Source organism: Paramormyrops kingsleyae, chromosome 18 (genome assembly GCF_048594095.1).
Source record: "Paramormyrops kingsleyae isolate MSU_618 chromosome 18, PKINGS_0.4, whole genome shotgun sequence".
In the NCBI taxonomy this organism is placed as follows: domain Eukaryota; kingdom Metazoa; phylum Chordata; class Actinopteri; order Osteoglossiformes; family Mormyridae; genus Paramormyrops; species Paramormyrops kingsleyae.
This window is the reverse complement of record NC_132814.1, coordinates 5,816,468-5,839,384: the sequence shown is the minus strand read 5'-3', so window position 1 is coordinate 5,839,384 and position 22,917 is coordinate 5,816,468. Positions and strand designations below refer to the sequence as shown.

Below are 22,917 nucleotides of genomic sequence, written 5' to 3'. Positions count from 1 at the left end.
TAGTTCTAGGGATTGATCCATTTTTACTATTATTTCAATGGTCATTTTCACAAATTTTAATGAACATCATTAGCGAGGAGCTCAGCTGGACTGTGCTGTCGCGGAACACAGTGCTGCTGCACATTCACCTGCACTGCTACAGGTGTCCAGTAGAGGGCACTTTTCTACCATTCTGCTTATACACACGGTCCTTTGACATCTATAGATCCTCCTGTAATTTTACAGCAGGCAACAATAGAAATATGTCACGGCTTAAGGTATATATTCCTTTTCACTTCTGTATGTGGCGTTTATATGCATGCCACACAGTATGTGCATTTCTGAATGCATGCATCAGGATTTTCTGTGTGTATGGCTTTATGTGTCCGTTTATGGGTGTGCATACGTGAATGCGCTGGTACGTGTGTGTGTGTGTGTGTGCTTGGCAAACAGATATGTTCGAAAGCTGGGTTGCCTTGATTTTACATTTGACATATTTGTCAAAAGCGACGTACTTCTGAGAAAAATTGCACATTACAAACATACGGCTGTCAAGGAGGCGACTAGACATCAGTGCAGCTGGGATCAGGAGGTACAGCTCAGGTTACAAGTGTAAGCGGAACCGGAGCTGGAGCCACACAACAAAACAACAAGCTCTAACAAAGCATGAACTTGATAACTATATTCATAATTTTCACTGGCATTCTCAAAATATTTCTTAACTAATCTTCAATGTTCTTTGGGCCACCTAAGCATTTAAATCCATAGAGTCACTAGGAGTTGATTCGAAGATAGATAGATAGATAGATAGATAGATAGATAGATAGATAGATAGATAGATCTATCAGAGGTAACAGCTCTGCAGTAGAAGCTGTTCATGAGTCTGTTTGTTATGCTTTAGATTGTCCTGCATCATTTTCCAGAGGCATCCTAACCTGAATCACTCAAATAAAAAATCCTGCCCTACAATATCGCTTTGCACACAAGTGGTCGTGCATGTTCACGTGAATTTGAGTCACAGTGACATGACAGCAGCGTAAGGAAGCAGCTCAATACAAGTAGCCCTGACGTCTCGCTCGTATATCTAATAAACGTAGGCTGCTCTTCCACAAAGACCGAAACCGGAGGCCAACTGGTCACATCCGGAGGCACTAAGATGGCTGGTGCCGAAGTGTCTGACGCACAGATCCCTCATACGCACCACAAAAAGTGCACTTTGTGCTGGTGGCTGCGGTCAGATGGAGCTTCAGAGAGGCAGGCGATCAATAGCACTCTGTATGGAGTCTCAAGAGGGATGCAGATCCTTTGCTTCACGCTGCAGTTTTGCGAGCTGGAGAACTGACTCTTTCTGCTGTATCGGTGCTGTGGCAGCCGGCCCAGAGGGAGCCCTTCCTGCTGTCCTAAGCTTGTGGTTGACACTTGCTAACCAAGTACAAGCCACAGGAACCAAACTCCTTCAGCCTGTGGGCCTCTATTTTTCTTGCAACTCTGTACCTCAACCCTACTGTCCCTCAACCCATCCGTCTGCCACATTCACCCTTGCAAGCTCATCTGTTCACTTACGTGGAAAGAATTCCCCCTCTGAAATACAGCACAGTTTTCATCACTGAATAACAGTCAATGGGATCAAAGGCAATGACCGTTTAACAGTCGAAAAACTACTTCACCGTGTATGTCAACAGCAAGCTCATAGGAAAAGTACACAATTATACTCTTGAAACTTATATACCAATTTCATAGAACTATTTGGGCAAATAATATTTTAGAAAATACCCAAGGTTTTACACAGATGCAAAAATGTGGTACTTCCTAGAGTTCTGGTCTTTGACTATCACTGTGCGCTGGAATCGTTATCTGGACAAGAATAAAGGCGTAAATTAGTCGCTAATTGAGTGATAACTCTGCAAGGTTTAAGACAGAAAATCCTGGAGCCCTTGTACTCTCAAGCCTCTCCTCAGATAGTAATTGCGTTTTTTTATAATTGGCAGCTTCAAAAATCATTCCCACCTCATTACTATTATCCACGTGTGAAGCACAAAATCAATGAAACGAAAATAACTGGGGCTTGTCGTTTGGTTGAAGGCGAACGTAGCAGGTTTGTACCGCTTTAACTTCTTCTGACGTCAGCCTGATGCGGATCTCCTAGACGAGAGAGACTTGGTGCGAGGAAGAAAGAAAGCTCAGAGCAAGCAGGTCCATGCGATGGGCTGCTCCGGAGGCGGCCAGACAGGAGCACCGTATGCCATGTGTCACATGAAGCTTGGGAGCAGCTGAACCGAAATCAGTGTGCGAGGAAGAGGAGTCACACACACGCATAGGAGCAGAAAGGGAGTGGGGCATCCCCGGATCCCACTAAATGACATAGTCTGCCTGTTGAGAAGCAGCATTAGGATTCATTTCGGCTCCGTCGGAAGAAGCAGAAACCGGCGGCATCGCAGACGGCTGGCGGGAGGGGGTGTGGGGGTGCTATCTTTGGACGTAGGGGCTGATTCCTATGGAAACGCTACTGATACAAAATTAATAACTGTAAGCCGAAGATGAGGACCTACGAAGGCAGAAGATGCGTTGAGAAAACGCTGGTTTAGAGAAGACAGGCACCTGCATCGTGCGGACTCGCTTAATTAATTAATTGGGTTACTTCGTGAATTTCTCCACCATCGCAAAGGTTGGGGGGGGCGTGTAGTCAAGGAGGGGGGTGGTTAATGCACGGTTCTGTGCAGACCCGCTTTTTAATTTTTTTTAATGCCGCCAGCTGTCACCCGGTGTAAAAATGTGGTGATTTAGCTGTCGGCTGGTGTGCATAGGAACAAGCATCGTCTTCGGGGAAGGAGGCGAGAAAACGGACGGAGGAGGGGAGCAGCGATGTCTCCAAGCCTCAGAGATGCGATGGAGAGGATGCTGCGGGAGTGACTGTCTGAAGCGCATTCGGCGGGCGAAGGCGAATTATTACACCCGTACATAAAGCGTCTCGATCTGACGCCGACGCTGGGTGAGTTCTTTATTCTGGATGAGCTTTCTGTATAAGTTATGAGCTTCATCCTCCATCGGACCATTTTTACCGGAGCATCCCCGTCTTAATGGTCCGTCCCGGTTTCACACGGACCCAGTGACTGCAGTGTTTGTTCGTCCATCAGGCGGTTTTTTTTTGATGCATGATATCTCTGTTATGGTGGTCTTAGGGGCAGGATGCTAGTGTCCGGTTCAATGGGCACAATGAAGACCCACCTTATGCGGTTTGTGAGTGCGCATGGATTTTTTGTTTTTCTCATCAGCAATAATAGTTTCCACTGTGAGCATTAGTATAGCTCCCCCTCCTCCAAAGCCACCCCCACCCTTTTAATGTCTTAATGTTTCATCACATTTATGTAAGAGCAGAAAAAAAACAAAAATTGACAAGGGGGAATATCATTGCTTGACCCTCGCGACACGCACATGCATCGGCCGTGTACGTGTATGGAAGGCGAGCGTAGGTGTGCGGAGCCGATGTGTGCGCGTATGCATAGGAGACCTGGTCCCAGCAACATTGATATGCACGGCTGGGAGACCGGGGCCCTCTGAATAGTGCGATTCAGGGCTCACAAGAGCGGCTCTGTTCCCACGCTGCCAGAGGTCGGCCCAGCTATGGGGCGAAGGGCCGGCGAATGCCTGGCTGCCCCCCCCCCCCCACACACACACACCTGTGCTTTTAGGACACGTCCCAGGTGGGACCGCCTTGTCGTCTCCTGGGAGAGTCCTGCCTCGTTTCACAACCTAACCTGGGGAAGGAGGAAGTGCATTATGTTGCCCTGAGAAGTGGGACGGGGGTGGGGGCGATGTGTGACTGTGATACGCGCCCAGTGGTTCGTTATTTATGGCAGCTTTGAATACCCACCACCCCCCCCCCCCCCATTGGCTAAAGTCTGTTATGCACTGAACAATTATCAACACTTCACAACACAACCTGGGCAATTAAAATTGTAATAGCATGTCTGGTGAGACTGGCCTGTTTAGGACGATGCCTCTCCTGTCTACTGGATTCCAGTTCATGGCCAAGAGTCTCTGAGCCTGTAAATAATATAGTGCATGCGTGCTGACATTGGGTTGTGGTTATCCTCAATTAAACTTTAAAACCATAAGGGACTGACTGGGCTTCCATACGAAAAAAACTAAACAAATTTCTACACCTCTTATCCTTAATTAGAATTTTATTGAGCCCGTTGTGGATCACAGCAGCACCATTTCACAGGTTATTCCTGGCCACAAGGGGCAGTACAGCAAATGCAGTCCCTCTTTCCCAGATCCTCTCCATTGTAGATTTATAATGCTCTTGTTCTAGTTAGGCTTACCTTAACATCCGACAAACAGAACTTTTAGTTTCATCATCAAGGACAATAATCATATGCTGCAGCACACCTACTTGACCCTGTCTACCGATTTGTCCATGTATGTCCACACCTCATAGTTGACCCTGTCCACTGATTTGTCCATGTGTGGCCACGCCTCCTAGTTGACCTTGTCCAACTGATTTGTCCATGTGTGACCACGCCTCGTTTAATTGGTCTGTTCTGTAACTCTGCCTCTACATTGCTACAAGCTCAGTCAAGTGATGTGTATTAATAACAAGCTACATCAGGTAGTGTGGGTCATGTTCTTCTTCACATCCACATTAGTCCGCCACACTATTCTGCGAGAACCGCTTGGAAACACACAGACACTTTCATGTGGATCCCACTCAGCTGACAAGAGAGTCATAAGTATCCTCTGGCAGGAACCGCTCTACCCACACGGGGACCTTGGTTTGGATTTACACTCTGGGTTTTGTAGAGTCAGCAGGCTGACTGGCAACTTTTTTGGCTTTCAGAGGCAATGCTGATAATGTCCCTTCAAGAAAACGTGATGTGAATCCTCCCCCCGCCAAAAAAATAAAAAATAAAAAATAGATAGGGTGGTGCAAATGATGTTTTGGAATGCAGTGTTTAATTATTCATTCGTTTGGACACTGAGTTCACAGCTGGGCTCGGCCACAACCACAGAAGAGGGGTCGGTTTTCGCTGGCAGTGTAGCTGAATGCAAACATGGAAGCGAAAAGTATTCCTTCAGGACGCGGGAATGAAAGCAGAGAAAGACAGAAAGACAAGACAAGCAGGAAAACAGACACACCATGGACAGAGATTTTAAAATGGAGTGGACAGGATAAGCATATGGGGTAGATAAGATTAAATCCAGACTTTATTGAGTGCTGCTAGGGGTGTCTGATGGGCACGGATTCCCTAGCAGATTCAGGGGGGGATCCAGGGTCTTTATTAGGGCCCCTGAATATGAAAAATTATAATTTATCCACTTGGCATGCAGTATACCTCTGCTCTGCAAGTCCCCACTGTATCCACCAAAATTTCTTCAGATTGAAAATAGCAACCATGGAGGGAGGGCCCAGGATTTCAATCTACGCCCCTCAGTGCTGCATATAGCACCTGACTAGCACCTAAAGGCTGTGGGTTTGGATCCTGGGAATGCCATTCAAGCTCGATTGTTCAACAACCAAGTATCAGGGTCCATACTTTTACTTCTGTGTTTTATGAAGTGATTAAATGCTGTATGAAGTGATCGACTGTAAGACCATGTCTGGTAAATGTAGTGCAGCACAAATGCATCAATTGGCCCTTGTGAGTTTGTAGAATATCGTCGTGTGTGCCTAAAGTTTTTACTTCCCAGCAGAATCAGTCGTAGCACAAGTGACACCCTAGGCGAGCATCACTGCCAGTGCCCCCCGTTTGGTGCAAAGTAAAATTCAACGGCCAGTCGGCACCCCTCAGGCAGCCACCTATGTCACCTATTGGATTGACCGGCATTGCTTCTAAGAGGCACCCTGGAATAAAGGAATGATTATGCACACAAATGACTCCAGATGTCGAATACTATATATCCTCTGTTCGGTTCAGCTGACTTACACCTCAGCCGTTTGCAGCCCCCTCCAGTCAGCAGATGGCCTGCCTATCAAATGTGTGGGTGAAAAAAATCTGATCACAAAAAAAAGACATGTTGGCTTCTCAGTCTGTTTCTTTGCACCAGACATCCAGGACACAGGGATGTTTTACGGGACATAGGGATGTTTTTTAGGACACAGGGATGTTTTACGGGACATAGGGATGTTTTACAGGACACAGGGATGTTTTACAGGACACAGGGATGTTTTACGGGACATAGGGATGTTTTACAGGACACAGGGATGTTTTACGGGACATAGGGATGTTTTACAGGACACAGGGATGTTTTACGGGACGCAGGGACAGTATGATGCCATCTGATACTACACTAACTAGCCAGGTTACAAATCACTAAGCCCTTTTTGTTGGTGCTGTAGTGAAAGTGTAGGATGCTTCAGATCTTTCAGAACCTCCAGCTTCTGGACAGCTCCATGCTGAAAGCCTCGCATAGTTAGCCAGGATGTGTCCCCAACCTCCCCTCCCCGCAAACCCTACCTGTGTTCACAATTAGCAGGACAGCCATTTTCGCTCATACACACACTGCCAGGACTTGATGCATTGAGAGGTTGGCTGTATACACACAGTGTTTGCACAAGTGCCATTTTATTAAACTGCATTAACTGGACTGAGACGGGTTTTCAGTTTTTCTTCATTTAATTCTGTTGATAACACATGAATAAAGCCAGGAAAGAAATAAGCAGTGAGTAAGATTCTTTAAATGTCTTCATTGTCAGCTGGGGATTCAAGTAGGGGTCTGTTGTCGTGTCTCAGCAAAGGCCAAGCTATTTATCTTGCGTCTGTGTGCAGGACAGGTGAAATATTTTACGCAGTTCAGCCTTTTTTGTACAGTTTGTGCCAAACAGGAAACCGGGAGATCAACCACCTGTGTTGCCAGGGCAACCGGTAGATGTAGTCTGCACTGTCTCTTGTCAACAGCGCAGCGGCGATGTATTTCGGTCCTCTAAATGTTAAAAAGCGCTGAATGGTATCTCCATATCTGGAAGCGAGGGCAGAAGAAGCGCAGCTCACGTTTGATTTGAAGTAACGTAATTCTGCCTTTACCAGCGATTCCAAGTGTGACGCTGTAATATTACATAATAAAGAGAAGCAAGGAGATAAGGAGGATCTTTATATCCGAGCCCTAGCAAAGCAGCCTAATCTCAGGTTCAGCTCCATCACCCCTTAAGTGTAGTGGATGTTTTCCTGATATCACTGAGGATATTCTAAGGTTGTCCCCCATTCCACATCAAGACTCAAAATGCAACAAAGCATAAAGATCTATACTCATCTGAGTCCTGTCTAATTATCGGTGTTTGTTGGTCTCTAATAATGCGTAACGGTGCTGACTTTGCACTCCCTGCTGATTTTCGTATCGTTTATCTTTATTGGTGCTTGCTGGTCTGTAATAATGTGTCACGGTGATGACTTTATTTTCCAGTGAGTCTTGCCTCATTCACCTTTATTGATGTTTGTCCGTGTGTAATAATGTGTAACGGCGCTGACTTTAAACTTCACCGAGTCTCATCTCATTCATCTTTATTGGTCGTCGTTAGACTGTAATAATGTGTGATGGTGCTGATTTCACACTCGTCTGAGATTTGTCTAATCCATCTGTATTGAAGATCTGACATTTCCCATTTATATTAAATCAGAACAGTGAACAGAACAATATTGTGTGTATTGGGCAGACATGTACATACATTTGTCTAGCTTAACTACTCAGGGGTCAGGATTAAGCTGGAGCCCAGTGCACAAATCACAGGAGAGGAGGTAGCAGTTGTTCCTAATGGGATAATATATAATAATATAAAACACCCTGCTTTGGTCACTCAGTTTGGTAGCATTCAGTGCAGGAAGAGACACCATTACACTCTCATTTCCTTAAACAAATATTTAAGACATTCAATAATTGTTTCCACTCTCTTTTTAGAGGAATTTTAGTGGCTGTAAAATGTTCAGGAACTTGACTGCCTTTTAAAACCCTTGAGATCTTCTTCTTTGGGTCTGAGAGATGAGATGCTGAACTCATCGACGAATGGAAAAAAGAAACTAAATGCATATCGATTCATACTGATGACTTCTGCGGTAAGGCTTCCTGTTTTTCTCTGCAACTTTTCCCTTCACCCACATCCTCTTCTCCTCTTCTCCTTTTGGCCATTATGCTTCAGCTTTCCACACCATCCATCTGTCTGCCTTCCTCTGAGATGTTGAGAATGATCTAGAGAATGGGGGGGTGGTAAGAGAAAGACAAAAAAAAGAGGGAAACTGAGCCGTTACAGTCCTTTCTCTTTTAAATAAAACGAGACAAATCACGAAAGACGCTATGATGAGATGAAGACAGAGACTGAAGAGGCGGAGATCAAGCCTCACATCTTGGTGAGATGTGCAAGGAACAGAGAGAAAAGAACGGAACAAAAATAACAGCCATCTGGCCTTGTTTCTATCGCCTTTTTTAAGAGGTTACCTTTTGTGTTAGTGCACACAGGTTAATATGAACCATTAGCAGCCCAAGTATTTACAATTAGAGTAATCTGAGGGGTAGGAAATGACCCCACCACACACTCAATTCATAGAATACAGCATTTAAAGCTACCTTCTATAAAACAGGGCCAGTAAATAATCCAATTAGACTCTCCATATTATGCATCATTTACACTCTTTGTAACCTGGGACCAAAATATTATCCCACTAGAGCAGTTTCCGAACTCAGTCCTTGGGGACTTACTGACGCTCCACATTTTTGCTCCCTCTCAGCTCCGACAGACAGTCCACACTTTGCTCCCCTACCAAAAGCTGGGAGGGAGCAAAAATATGGACTGTCTGTGGGTGCCTGAGGACCAGATTGGGAAACAGTGCCCTAGCGGAGAAGAGCGGGAACAATCTGGATGAGATAACGGTGCATCAGAGGGTATGAAGACTCAATTATGTACAATGGACAATTGTGACACACCAGTTCGCCAAACTTCCTGTTTGTTGACTGCAGGAGAGGTCTGAAGTACTTGAATACCTCCACCCAACATGGGAAGAACATGCAAACTCCACACATAATGAACAGGAGCACAATTTGTACCTCCAACCTTGGAAATGGAATGCTAAATGCCAGAGGCAGACATTTCAGGTCCAGAAAGTAAAAAATCCAAACCAGGATTTTATTTCAACCAACCAGTTGAGAACTCTGTGACTGTGACTCTTTATATTCAACCGGTTGGTTGAAAGAAAATCCTGGTTTGAATTTGTACTTTCTGGACCTGATATGTCCACCTCTGTTAAATTCTACCTGAACGACAGAGACAGCAAGTGGGGCATAGAGGAAGGCTGATGATCAATGCATAGGGCTTTGCAGGAGCTGTTGTGTAGAAAAATGAGAAATAGGAGGTAAGAGTCATATGCATTTTAATATGCTTCTTGTGCGTACGTCATTTGGCGCAATGCATCAACTACAGTACTTATCACAGAACTTCTTACCTGAAATATTATGTTGCATTTTTATTGAAATTAGCGTACATAAAGTTTAACCACCCTTGTCTTTGCAAAGAAAGAATAAGCTGTGGATCTACAGTGCCTATAAAAATATTCACCCCCCCCCCCCACCACCCCTTCGACTTATTCCATGTTTTATTGTTTTACAGCAATTAATCACACAGATTTCATTCAGTTTTTTTGACATGAACTAACAGAAAGGACTCTTTGATATCAAAGTAAAAGCAAATATCCAGAAAATTCATTGCAGATATAAAATGCAAAATAATTTGATTGCATAAGGATAGCCTCTCCCCAGGTTACGATGGGGTTACGTTCCGATAGACCTGTCGTAAGACGAAAATATCGTAAGGCGAAAATGCATTTTAATACAGCACACCTAACCTAACGAACATCATAGCCTAGCCTTCCTTAAAACATGCTTAGAACACTAACAGCCTACAGTTGGGCAAAATCATGATCACAATGACGATTTCATAATAAAATGTTGAATATCCCATGTAATTTATTGAATAATGTACTGGAAGTGAAAAAGAGAATGGAATTGGAATACCCATCGTAAAGTCAAGATATCGTAACGTGGGCCATCGTAACCCGCGGAGTGTCTGTATTCTGCAGTTAGTATTTAGTTGGGCCCCTTTTGGTAGCGATTACAGCATTGAGTCTGTGCGGAATGGTCTGTCTTTGCTCAGGCTCTCTCAGGTGTCATGGGGATAGTTGCATTTCTTTTGCTGCATTCATTTCACTGCATTCATCTTACCCTGTTCCTTGACGGTCCTTGTTGGCCATACTGCAGAGAAGCATTCCCACAGTATCGCCGTGCTTCACGCTGGGTTGCCAATGTGCTGTTTAGTATGAAGGCCAAATAGCTCAATTTTGGTCTCATCAGACCGTGGAACCTTCTTCCACTTGATTTCAGAGGCTCCCAAATGCCTTCTGGGAGACTCTGGGTGAATTACTCTCCCATAAAGCTGGTGCTGGTGAAATACCCAGGCAACAGTTGTCACAGGCACAGTCTCTGAAGCTTGCGCTTCCGTCACAGTTGCTGTCATCGGTGTCTTGATGGCCTTCCTCAGTAGTCCCCTCATCGCATGGTCACTCCATTTTTGAAGAAATCCAGCTTTGTGCAGTTGTTTACAGTTGTGCCACATTGTTACCTATTTTAAATAATTCACTGCACTATACTCTGATAGATATTCTGTGACTTTTCTGTATCCATCCCCTAACCAGGACTTTTCAGTAACACTGTCACAGAGATGTTTGGGCTGTTCCTTCATTCTCATGGCATATTATATTTGCCAGAAATTTCCAGGTAAAAGTGTATTTATACTATTATCACTTGAAAGATCTTGACTACACACATGCAATCTCAGTTTAACTGATTATGAGACTAAAACCAGCTGATTGCATCAGTGATGATTTTGGAGCATCGTCACTTTGTGGAAATTTGTTTTCACTTTGATTTTAAGGAAACTTTTTATCTGTTCTTCTGTGTGAAAACCTAATTAAATCAACCATGATTTAGTGTTGTAAAATAATAAAACCTGGGAAAGTCCAAAGGAAGTGAATACTTTTTATAGACCGTGTGTGTGTGTGTGTGTGTGTGTGAGCGGGTTTACCTATCCTTATGGGGACACAATGTCCCCATAACGTGATATATATCCGTTTTCCTGCTCCCCATAAGGGAAAACTCTATTTTATAAAAATTTAGTTTATGAAAAAACTAAAAATGCAAAAACTCTTGTATTTTGTTTGGTTACTTATGGTTATGGTTAGGGCAGGGTAGGGGTTAAGGTTGTCATAGTTAGCGTTAGCATTTTTCCCATTGAAATGAATGAGCGGTCCCCATAAGGATATGTTTACCCTACATGTGTGTGTGTGTGTGTGTGTGTGTGTGGATAAATATATGGATTTGTGCTGGACAGTGGGAGACTCCACCTGTGTCATGTATCTGTTGGTGTCTAGCATTTCTGCACATACAGTCCACAGTAATACAAGAGGCGCTGTCTGGGTCAGAATTAGGAGAATACTGTCACAGTGACCAATACGACATCAGGACAGCCTAGTCACAGTGACCAATACAACATCAGGACAGCCTAGTCACAGTGACCAATCCGACATCAGGACAGCCTAGTCACAGTGACCAATCCAACATCAGGACAGCCTAGTCACAGTGACCAATACGACATCAGGACAGCCTAGTCACAGTGACCAATCCAGCATTGGTTAGGATGTGTGGCAATGATATTAATCAAAAATAAATATGGTCCTCTCATAGTAATAAGGAGGATTCTGTCATGGTGAACAATCCAGAATTAGGAAGTATCAATTGATCCAGTAATTAATATAGATTTAGAAAGGTGTGATGGTGATATTAATCCAGAATCAAGGTCTCATCATAGTGACTAATACAGAATTAGAATGGTTCTGTTACATTGATAATTCCAGAGTTACGGGGATAATGACGGGGAAATAGCATTCTCCATTCATCTTTGCCCAAAGTCAGAGCAAAGTACTGACCATGTCTTTTTCAGCTCCCTCTCTGAAATAAGGAGCAGAGGCACCCTGAGCTGGGCATCTGACCAGTGTGACGTGTGAGCAGACATTTGGGTTCTCATGCGTGGGAGCGAGGGCCTGCCCAGGGGCCCAATCATGTCAGTCACATGGTCAGTCACATGTTTACACTTAGGACATCCTATTGGTGCACAGCGCTGTGCTCCTCTGCCAGTCACACTGAAGTCCATTATGTTTACTCTTGGTTGTTATTTCCATGGCCTGACATTCTCTGTGCTAAACGAAGTGAGCAGATTCCTCTCGTCTCCAGAATGAGGACTCTAAATGGACGGTTTACTCAAATTTGACAGACAAATTCGAAGTCTGTCCATCATTCTGACAGAGGGGGAGGCCCGTAAACGTCGTGTGTGAGGTCACACATATGAGGACCCACACATACTCAGTCACACACCCACACATACCCACACAAAGACGTGTGACAGATTAAGATAAACATGTTGTATAGACATTCTCCAACCAATGCATGCATTCCACTGACTGTTCTCAAGACATAGATTCAGAAGGATGAAACGGGAAATGGCATTGTCCATATTTTGGTGGCTCTTCCAGATAAATTTAGCCCTTATGGGAAATTTGTGTGTGTCAGAAATAGCTGAATCTTAATGAAACTGTGATGGTGTCTGATGTGATTCTGCCTAGGGATCTGCTTTTTTTTGGCAGAGTGATATTATGACTAAATCGGATATCGGAGCATTTCCAACGAGTAACACGCTGAGAAGTTTTTGAATGTGTCACCGGTGTGATAAAAACCTGCTATTTTGACATTGTGGGGACCATTTTTCAGGTCGCCACAAAGATCTGTGAATGCAATCAAAAAAGCAAAAATGCCAAAAGTCTTGTATTTTGTTACTTGTGGTTAAGGTTAGGGCTGGGTAGGACTTATGCGTAAGGTTGGGATTAGAGTTTTTCTCATACAAATGAAAGGAGAGTCCCCACAAAGATATAATTACACACCTGTGTGTGTGTGTCTGTGTGTGTGTCTCTGTCTGTCTGTTGGTCTGCCTGTCTGTCTATCTGTCGGTCTAGCTGTCTGCTGTCTGTCTGTCTGTCTGTGTCTCGGTCTGCCTGCCTGTCTATCTGTGAGTACTGCTGTGTACACTCTGTATACTTACCTGTGTAGTTGGAGTATTTACCAGCTCAGGTTTGCCATCCCAGCAGGGGCGTTGGAGGGGCATGGTTACCATGGCAAATTCACGGGATCAGCACTTTACAGGGGGCCTTGAATTCTAAAAGATCCCCCCACACTCAGCAAATTCTAAGGCAGCCTTGTCTCAGTGATCATTCATCCATTAGGAGAGCCCTGTAACAGTGACCAACCCAGCATTAAGACAGCCCTGTAATAGTGACCAATCACGCATTTGGACAGCCCTGAGATAGTGACGAATCACACATTTGGACAGCCCTGAGATAGTGACGAATCACACATTTGGACAGCCCTGTAATAGTGACGAATCACACATTTGGACAGCCCTGTAATAGTGACCAATCATGCATTAGGACAGCCCTGTAACAGTGACTAATCGAGCATTAAGACAGCCCTGTAATAGTGACCAATCACGCATTTTGACAGCCCTGTAATAGTGACCAATCACGCATTTGGACAGCCCTGTAACAGTGACCAATCCAGCATTAGAACAGCCCTGTAATAGTGACCAATCACACATTTGGACAGCCCTGTAATAGTGACCAATCACGCATTTGGACAGCCCTGTAACAGTGACCAATCCAGCATTAGAACAGCTCTGTAACAATGACCAATCCAGCATTAAGACAGCCCTGTAATAGTGACCAATCACACATTTGGACAGCCCTGTAATAGTGACCAATCACGCATTTGGACAGCCCTGTAATAGTGACCAATCATGCATTAGGACAGCCCTGTAACAGTGACTAATCCAGCATTAAGACAGCCCTGTAATAGTGACCAATCACGCATTTTGACAGCCCTGTAATAGTGACCAATCCAGCATTAGAACAGCCCTGTAATAGTGACCAATCACACATTTGGACAGCCCTGTAATAGTGACCAATCACGCATTTGGACAGCCCTGTAACAGTGACCAATCCAGCATTAGAACAGCTCTGTAACAATGACCAATCCAGCATTAGAACAGCTCTGTAACAATGACCAATCCAGCATTAAGACAGCCCTGTAATAGTGACCAATCACACATTTGGACAGCCCTGTAATAGTGACCAATCACGCATTTGGACAGCCCTGTAATAGTGACCAATCATGCATTAGGACAGCCCTGTAACAGTGACCAATCCAGCATTAGGACAGTCCTGTAACAGTGACCAATCATGCATTAGGACAGCCCTGTCACAGTCGCCAATCCAGCATTAGGACAGCCCTGTAACAGTGACCAATCATTCATTAGGACAGCCCTGTAACAGTGACCAATCCATCATTAAGACAGCCCTGTAATAGTGATCAATCACACATTTGGACAGTCCTGTAATAGTGACCAATCACGCATTTGGACAGTCCTGTAACAGTGACCAATCCAGCATTAGGACAGTCCTGTAACAGTGACCAATCCAGCATTAGGACAGTCCTGTAACAGTGACCAATCACGCATTTGGACAGCCCTGTAACAGTGACCAATCCAGCATTAGGACAGTCCTGTAACAGTGACCAATCATTCATTAGGACAGCACTGTAACAGTGACCAATCATGCATTAGGACAGCCCTGTCACAGTCACCAATCCAGCATTAGGACAGCCCTGTAACAGTGACCAATCATGCATTAGGACAGCCCTGTAACAGTCACCAATCCAGCATTAGGACAGCCCTGTCACAGTCACCAATCATGCATTAGGACAGCCCTGTAACAGTGACCAATCATGCATTAGGACAGTCCTGTAACAGTCACCAATCCAGCATTAGGACAGCCCTGTCACAGTCACCAATCCAGCATTAGGATAGCCCTGTAACAGTGACCAATTATGCATTAAGACAGCCCTGTAATAGTGACCAATCACGCATTTGGACAGCCCTGAGATAGTGACGAATCACACATTTGGACAGCCCTGTAATAGTGACGAATCACACATTTGGACAGCCCTGTAATAGTGACCAATCATGCATTAGGACAGCCCTGTAACAGTGACCAATCCAGCATTAAGACAGCCCTGTAATAGTGACCAATCACGCATTTGGACAGCCCTGTAATAGTGACCAATCACGCATTTGGACAGCCCTGTAACAGTGACCAATCCAGCATTAGAACAGCCCTGTAATAGTGACCAATCACACATTTGGACAGCCCTGTAATAGTGACCAATCACGCATTTGGACAGCCCTGTAACAGTGACCAATCCAGCATTAGAACAGCTCTGTAACAATGACCAATCCAGCATTAAGACAGCCCTGTAATAGTGACCAATCACACATTTGGACAGCCCTGTAATAGTGACCAATCACGCATTTGGACAGCCCTGTAATAGTGACCAATCATGCATTTTGACAGCCCTGTAATAGTGACCAATCCAGCATTAGAACAGCCCTGTAATAGTGACCAATCACACATTTGGACAGCCCTGTAATAGTGACCAATCACGCATTTGGACAGCCCTGTAACAGTGACCAATCCAGCATTAGAACAGCTCTGTAACAATGACCAATCCAGCATTAGAACAGCTCTGTAACAATGACCAATCCAGCATTAGAACAGCTCTGTAACAATGACCAATCCAGCATTAAGACAGCCCTGTAATAGTGACCAATCACACATTTGGACAACCCTGTAATAGTGACCAATCACGCATTTGGACAGCCCTGTAATAGTGACCAATCATGCATTAGGACAGCCCTGTAACAGTGACCAATCCAGCATTAGGACAGTCCTGTAACAGTGACCAATCATGCATTAGGACAGCCCTGTCACAGTCGCCAATCCAGCATTAGGACAGCCCTGTAACAGTGACCAATCATTCATTAGGACAGCCCTGTAACAGTGACCAATCCATCATTAAGACAGCCCTGTAATAGTGATCAATCACACATTTGGACAGTCCTGTAATAGTGACCAATCACGCATTTGGACAGTCCTGTAACAGTGACCAATCCAGCATTAGGACAGTCCTGTAACAGTGACCAATCCAGCATTAGGACAGTCCTGTAACAGTGACCAATCACGCATTTGGACAGCCCTGTAACAGTGACCAATCCAGCATTAGGACAGTCCTGTAACAGTGACCAATCATTCATTAGGACAGCACTGTAACAGTGACCAATCATGCATTAGGACAGCCCTGTCACAGTCACCAATCCAGCATTAGGACAGCCCTGTAACAGTGACCAATCATGCATTAGGACAGCCCTGTAACAGTCACCAATCCAGCATTAGGACAGCCCTGTCACAGTCACCAATCCAGCATTAGGACAGCCCTGTAACAGTGACCAATCATGCATTAGGACAGTCCTGTAACAGTCACCAATCCAGCATTAGGACAGCCCTGTCACAGTCACCAATCCAGCATTAGGATAGCCCTGTAACAGTGACCAATTATGCATTAAGACAGCCCTGTAATAGTGACCAATCACGCATTTGGACAGCCCTGAGATAGTGACGAATCACACATTTGGACAGCCCTGTAATAGTGACGAATCACACATTTGGACAGCCCTGTAATAGTGACCAATCATGCATTAGGACAGCCCTGTAACAGTGACCAATCCAGCATTAAGACAGCCCTGTAATAGTGACCAATCACGCATTTGGACAGCCCTGTAACAGTGACCATTCCAGCATTAGGACAGCCCTGTAACAGTGACCAATCATGCATTAGGACAGCCCTGTCACAGTCACCAATCCAGCATTAGGATAGCCCTGTCTTAATAACCAATCCAGCAATATCCCTACCGTGGTTATTTCTTCAGACTTAAAGAACCAACCCTGACCCAAGGTGACATTATGTCTGAGGCCCCAGAATTTCTAGCTGCCTCCCTGCATCCCAATATGTAAACCTCAGCAGTGTGAAATTCTGGTTTTTTAAATGCATTTTTTGCATGATCATTATGCATGCTGAAAGTCTACCGCTCTGCGCAGAACACGGCAGACCTCTGCTGCTGCAAGCTGAGGGGGCAGAAGCATGACTAATCGAGATGGGGATGCCCAGTGACCGGGTTGCAGTGCTACTCACCAGGAACTGCACTCACAGAGGGATCTCCCCTCTGAGTACTCTGCTGTGCCAGTAACTAGTACACTTCCTCACCAGCAGCGCACATTCCTGGGAAAGACTCTGAGGAGCACAAAGACCCATAACTGGTGCACCTTCTTACTAGTTACATGTAAGCCTGGGAATGACTGTCAGGAGTAGGAAAGACCCATGACTTGTACACCCACTTACCTAGAGGAAGCAAGCCGGGGAAAGACCATCAGATGCAGGCAAGACCTGCGACTGATGCACAGAACTGGGATTTCCTCCAGTCTTTCTTTGCTGCTGGGAAACAGTGTCAGGCTTGTCTGGCCATTCCTTTTGCCAGCAATTAAATTGCGAGCATTCATTTGTAGTTAAATTCCAGATGAATACTGAGTCATTTTTGCAGACCTGGAAGTGTACGCTTTGTAATTACAAGTATAAGGCAGGATTCAGATCTGACAAAATGGTGCTTTTCCCATAGTTAGCTTATATTAAATAATAGGTGTCCAAGCCTTTTCATAGCTCTATTCAGCTGTGATTGAGATATCACCCTCTTTATAAGATGAAGAAGCTGATTATCATACATATCCAGCCGCACGCCTGTCCTGCCAGAGGCGTGATGGGATTGCTTGCCGGTGAATGCTTATTCATCAAACATGATTACAGCCCACCCACCAAGAATGGCTCCGGTGCGGCAGTCTCACATCAGAAGCGCACATTTCCTCTGAGGCTGTCTGTGAACCTGGACACAGGAGTCACAGTGGCAGGTTTCGGATGTCCGTTGGAGGTGAGCCGGTCGTTTATGTTGTCTTTAGGACTAGATGTGTAAGCAGAGCTAGAAAACACGGCAGGCAATCAAGAGACGATAAAGACGCAGGCGGTGAAGACATACCAGGAGTTCATCGAGGAGTTTATGGACAACGGCACGGTTTATGTTGAAGTTTAGATGGCAGGTGAACTTTCACTCAGAGGAAGGAGAAAAGTCAAAAACTGTTTTCTGGAACTGGACAGGGTTGGATTAATAAAAGGACCCCAAGTTGAGAAAGGCAAACATAAACAGATGGAGATATATATCCCATGAGGTGCCTCCCAGCTGTCTGCTACCCAGCTCACCTGGAGTTCTTCACATTCGTACTTTCTGTTCCAGCAGGATGTCACTTTTGTGTTCATCATTGGGGGGGGGGAAAATTCATTCATTGATTCATTGTGTAAAAAAAAAAAAGGTGAAATTGGTCTCTGGCTCAGAGTCAGGATCTCGGTCAACACATTCCCTCCATCAACATTAATCACGTCTGTGTTATTATGGGGAGTGAAGGTACAGATTCCCTCTAAAATGAAATCTCCCTACAGTGCCGTGCTTTGATGAATGAGATGGTGCTGCAGCTACAATAGAGGTTTTCTGGAGCGTTTTCCGTTCCTCCCTATGGAATTTTGCCCCCTGCAGAGTTGATTCATTACTCAGGGACACTCTCTGTTGAAGCTAAGTTCCAGTTTATGTTCCTAGCTTACCAGTGTGCTCCCAGGAGACCGTATCTCCTGTGTCGCTGTTTACAGTGAGCAGGACCTGTTTTAATAGCTCTTTGTCATATGGGCTTCCAGCTTACACCACCCTACTCCCCAGAAACAGCACAGGCCTATCGATCGCTAGTGACAGCTAGACAGAAGCCTTCAGTTCCGCCCCTTAACTTTAATTCTAGTGGCTGCATCTGACTTGTACGTTGTTGTAACGCTCCAGTGGTGCTGAGCAATCCCTTGTTTTGTTTTTTTCCCTCCGTTTTTTTTTTTTTGCACTCTGATTTTTAATGTTGATTAGCCATCATTCTCCGGTGGCGAACAAAAACACTAATTGGAAAAAAAAAAAGGCACAGAGGATGTAACTCTGGGAGAAAGGGTCACCACTGATCCGCGACTGTGTTTCCCCCCCCCCCAGCTGTGTAGGCTGTCTGTCCGCAGGGGGAGGGGGCATGGTGCCTGGGCCAGCGCGATCACGGGGGGGCCGTACAGAAGGATGGAACCTTTCGGAATGCCTCCGCTGGATCTGCCCGGTCCTGCTCCCTTTCTGAGACCTCTGTGATGCCCAGGGCATGGTTGGTGTGAAGGTCCAACTGAAGGAGAAAACACCAGGCCCAACCCTCCTCTTCTCCACACTTCCCAGGTGCATCTATCCGGTTCCTCCTCTCTTCCATCATTCTTAATTTTTAGAACCCCGCCTTTTTTTTAATTTTTTTTTTCTTTTACATTTGCCTTGTCGTTCTTCTTGAGTCGTGTTTACCTGAGCGTGCCGGCAGGACATGCATGCTTTGCCGGTGTTGGGGCGCACGCGGGGCATGGCTGTAGCAGCGTCATGGCCGTGCCGGACGTCAAGCACCTGTTTGGTGTGGCTGCTGGGGCTGGCACTCCGGCTGGTGCTCACTTCGGGCCAAAGGGCAGACAGTGGCGGCGCCAAACACCCGATCGTCACCACCAATTACGGCAAGCTGCGCGGCATTCGCAAGGAGCTACACAGCGAGGTTCTGGGCCCCGTGGAACAGTACCTGGGCGTGCCGTACGCCACCCCTCCCACCGGGGGGCGCCGCTTCCAGCCCCCCGAGGCGCCGGGCTCCTGGCAGGATATTCGCAACGCCACGCACTTTGCCCCCGTGTGCCCGCAGAACATCCAAGGCGTGCTGCCCGAGATAATGCTGCCGATCTGGTTCACCGACAACCTGGACGTGGTGGCCGGCCTCATCCAGAACCAGAGCGAGGACTGCCTCTACCTGAACATCTACGTGCCCACAGAGGACGGTGAGTCCGGCCCCCTTGGTGGTATTTGTACAGCCGGAGATCTCAACTTACAACATATGCGACTTCCCACGACTCACACATGTGACAAAGCTTTTTTAATTAAGTACATGTATGTAAATATAAATTTTGGGCAGTCACTGCACATTATACTATTCTGACATACGTCCATTTCGACGTAACAAAATTCAGTTTTAAGTTGGTTACAGTCTGTATGATGATCCTTTAAGAAAACATATGGCATCTGCAGCACATCACAGTAATATTTTAGGGGGAGTTTGTTCTCTAGATATAAATCCCCAAACTCCTCTTGTCTTTTTTTTATATATAAGCCTTTTTTTAGTTTTGTTTTTTTGTTAAATGGTTTTCTGCTCTTTATTTTGTTAAAAAATGATCCAAACTTTTTCCATGAGGAAGCTGTTCACCATATTTGGTGACTGAAGGTATCACGTATGACTCATGGGACACTTTGCCTGTGATGCTGCCGCAAGAAAATGGCTCTGGAGATGCAAAAGTACTTGCTAAATCTGACACTTGCTTTAGCGCTTGCTGTTTGTTATGCAATCTGTGCTTTATTTTCAGCTGAGGATTTGGCGTGACGGTTATGGTGGTGGAAAGTTGTGAAATGCTCGCTTGTGAGCAGCGTGAGAGCTTTCACATGTAACCTGCAGGCCGTGCTCAGCGCCAGCTTGCCTTTCAGCTCTTCTCACACTTGCGTTCTGGCATTCAGGAGATTCTGGTTTCTTTATTAACAACTTCACGGGAAATCAGCAAAAATGCTATAGAAAACGTCTTACGACTGCCAAATACTGCGATTCACAGCGAGAAGTAAGGGTAGTTTAGCTGGAGGTAACTGTAGAGAGAAACAGCAGATTGAGATGAGAGTAATTGTGGGTAATGGAGCAGGTGTAGATAGTTTTATATGAAGGCTACCTCTAAGGCGGGGCTCTTCAAATCTGGCCCTCAAATCCAAATCCAGGCCTTGTTTTCAGTTCTCCCAGGTAGTTAGTTTAGTAAGTACTGATTCTGATTGGTCAGAGGCTTCACATCAGGCTCACAGGTAAAGTTTTAGCAAATAACAATGCATTTTTACAAGGGTAGAAGCTAACTGTTAGTTTGTGTAAAAGTATTGGTTAGACCAATAAATAAATGTATAACTATGTATCTGTTACAGGACAATGAAAATTGACAGCAGAGGTCAGTACAGATCAGCTACATCGCATCACATATCATGCCCTCACTGTCGTAGAAACATGTTAGGTGCTTAACAGTCATCTTACGGCTGCACAATAGCACACAGGTGGCATCTGTACAGGGAGCAGGATTATTTTGTTCCCCAGATTGTTTAGGGGCTGGTCCACCGCCTCTACAGACACTTTCTTATTAGTGCAATAACTCAAAAAGTATTTGATTGATCTATTTCAAACTTTGCAGACACTTTGAAGCAATGTCACTTGGACATTGGCAAGTGGTGGCACAGGAAAGGATAGCCACAATTTCAGAATTGGTAAACCTGTGAGACATGTCACACAATGTTGGGCTATTAATTAAGATTACCTACAGAGGTAGGGAGAGTGTGTAGGTGGCTGGAGAATGTATTGGTTGGGGATGTGGGAGGAGTAGGGATTAGATGGGGGAAAGGGTGACAGGGCCATTAAGGAAATACATTATTATCATTCCGACAGCATCCAGTTACTTATAAGCATTCATAGTGTGTTTTGCTTTGTATGGAAATATACAGTATTTAGCTTTCGCATGTACAGTCAGCATAGATCAGCCTATTGTTTAATTTTCTCTCCGGTGAGGTACAAAATTCATATTTCCAATTAGTTGTAGTACTCTTGCTACTCTCCATTATGTGCTGAAGCAGACAAACAGGATAAATTTGGTTCTTGGCTCGTTATTTGTTTTTTGTTTTTTTTAAGTATGAATTGCCCTGGAGTCTCATTTAATATCCCAAGCCTTCCTTCTCTTTGACTCTTTCTCTGTCTGTTTTTCTTTATCCCTTTCATCTTTCTTCACAGCTCCTTCTCTCTGCCTCCGTATTTTCTTTGTTATGAATAACTTTCATTTCCTTCTTTGCAATTTTTCTCTCTTCCCTTATCATTATTTTCGTCTTTAATCCTTTTCTCCTTCTTGCATTCCTTTCTCACTCTTGTTCATTCTCAGTCCTCTAACTCTCTCCCTTTTTTCTACCCCTCTTCCATCCATCCTCCCCTCCTTTTCCCCCCAGTCTTCTCACTCTCTAGTTCTGTCGTTCCATTGCTTTTTTCCTCCCTCTCTGCATTACTCTGCCTTTTTCTCTCTCTCTCTCCATCTCCACCATCCCTCCTTGCTCAGTGCAGTTTAGGGTTTGATGTGACGGGGGTGAGATGGATGAAGAAATTTCACAAATTAGGAAATTGATCATCGGTGTAAAAATGTCATTTACCACATTCCGCTGATTCTCCAATGAGAACATAACAGAAAACCGAGCAGTAAAAAAAAAAAGAAAAACATCTTTCAATTATTACAGTCCTTAAGAATGATAATTGCCGGTCCTATGGCTCAGGTAATTATACGAGTTTTATATGGCACAGCTTGGAAGCTGGCAGAAAAACAACTTAGTCAGCACAATAAAAATGAGACCACTACAGGTTTTTTTCACTTTCCCACCAAACGCCTTTAAGATTTTATTATATATTCAAATGCATAAATGAGTTCAAAGACAGAATGTGCAGTGGTGGAATTTTATGTATGTATAGTTCATACATGCATTTAACTAGGTGAGTCACACATGCAACATGGTAAGTCTGTGTGGCAGCAGGATCTGCTTTGACTCTTGTTCTACGCTGGCAGTGCCTGGGAATCCATCATGTTTATGGCTGGTGCTACACGATCTCCCAGCTCCAGAGTTGTATTAAAACTCATATTTCAGGCTGCAGGGGTGTTGCAGCGTGATGAGTTATGCAGAGAGCTGGGTAGAGTTGGGGGGGGGGGGGGCAGGAGGAT

At 44.9% G+C, this 22,917-nt stretch overlaps 1 protein-coding gene across 3 annotated transcripts in view; it reads left to right on the top strand.

The window, feature by feature from the left end:
• The first annotated feature begins 2,052 nt into the window (after positions 1 to 2,052).
• LOC111852926 (neuroligin-2-like) overlaps positions 2,053 to 22,917 on the top strand; it is a 50,313-nt gene continuing 29,448 nt past the window's right edge. For 2 of the 3 annotated variants that reach the window (XM_023829314.2, XM_023829313.2), the window contains exons 1-2: positions 2,053 to 2,968; positions 19,076 to 19,929. In XM_023829314.2, the coding sequence (XP_023685082.1) occupies positions 19,437 to 19,929 (493 nt within the window). In that variant the 5' untranslated portion in view covers positions 2,053 to 2,968; positions 19,076 to 19,436. The remainder of the gene's footprint in view (positions 2,969 to 19,075; positions 19,930 to 22,917) is intronic. The other variant, XM_023829315.2, reaches the window with a different exon arrangement.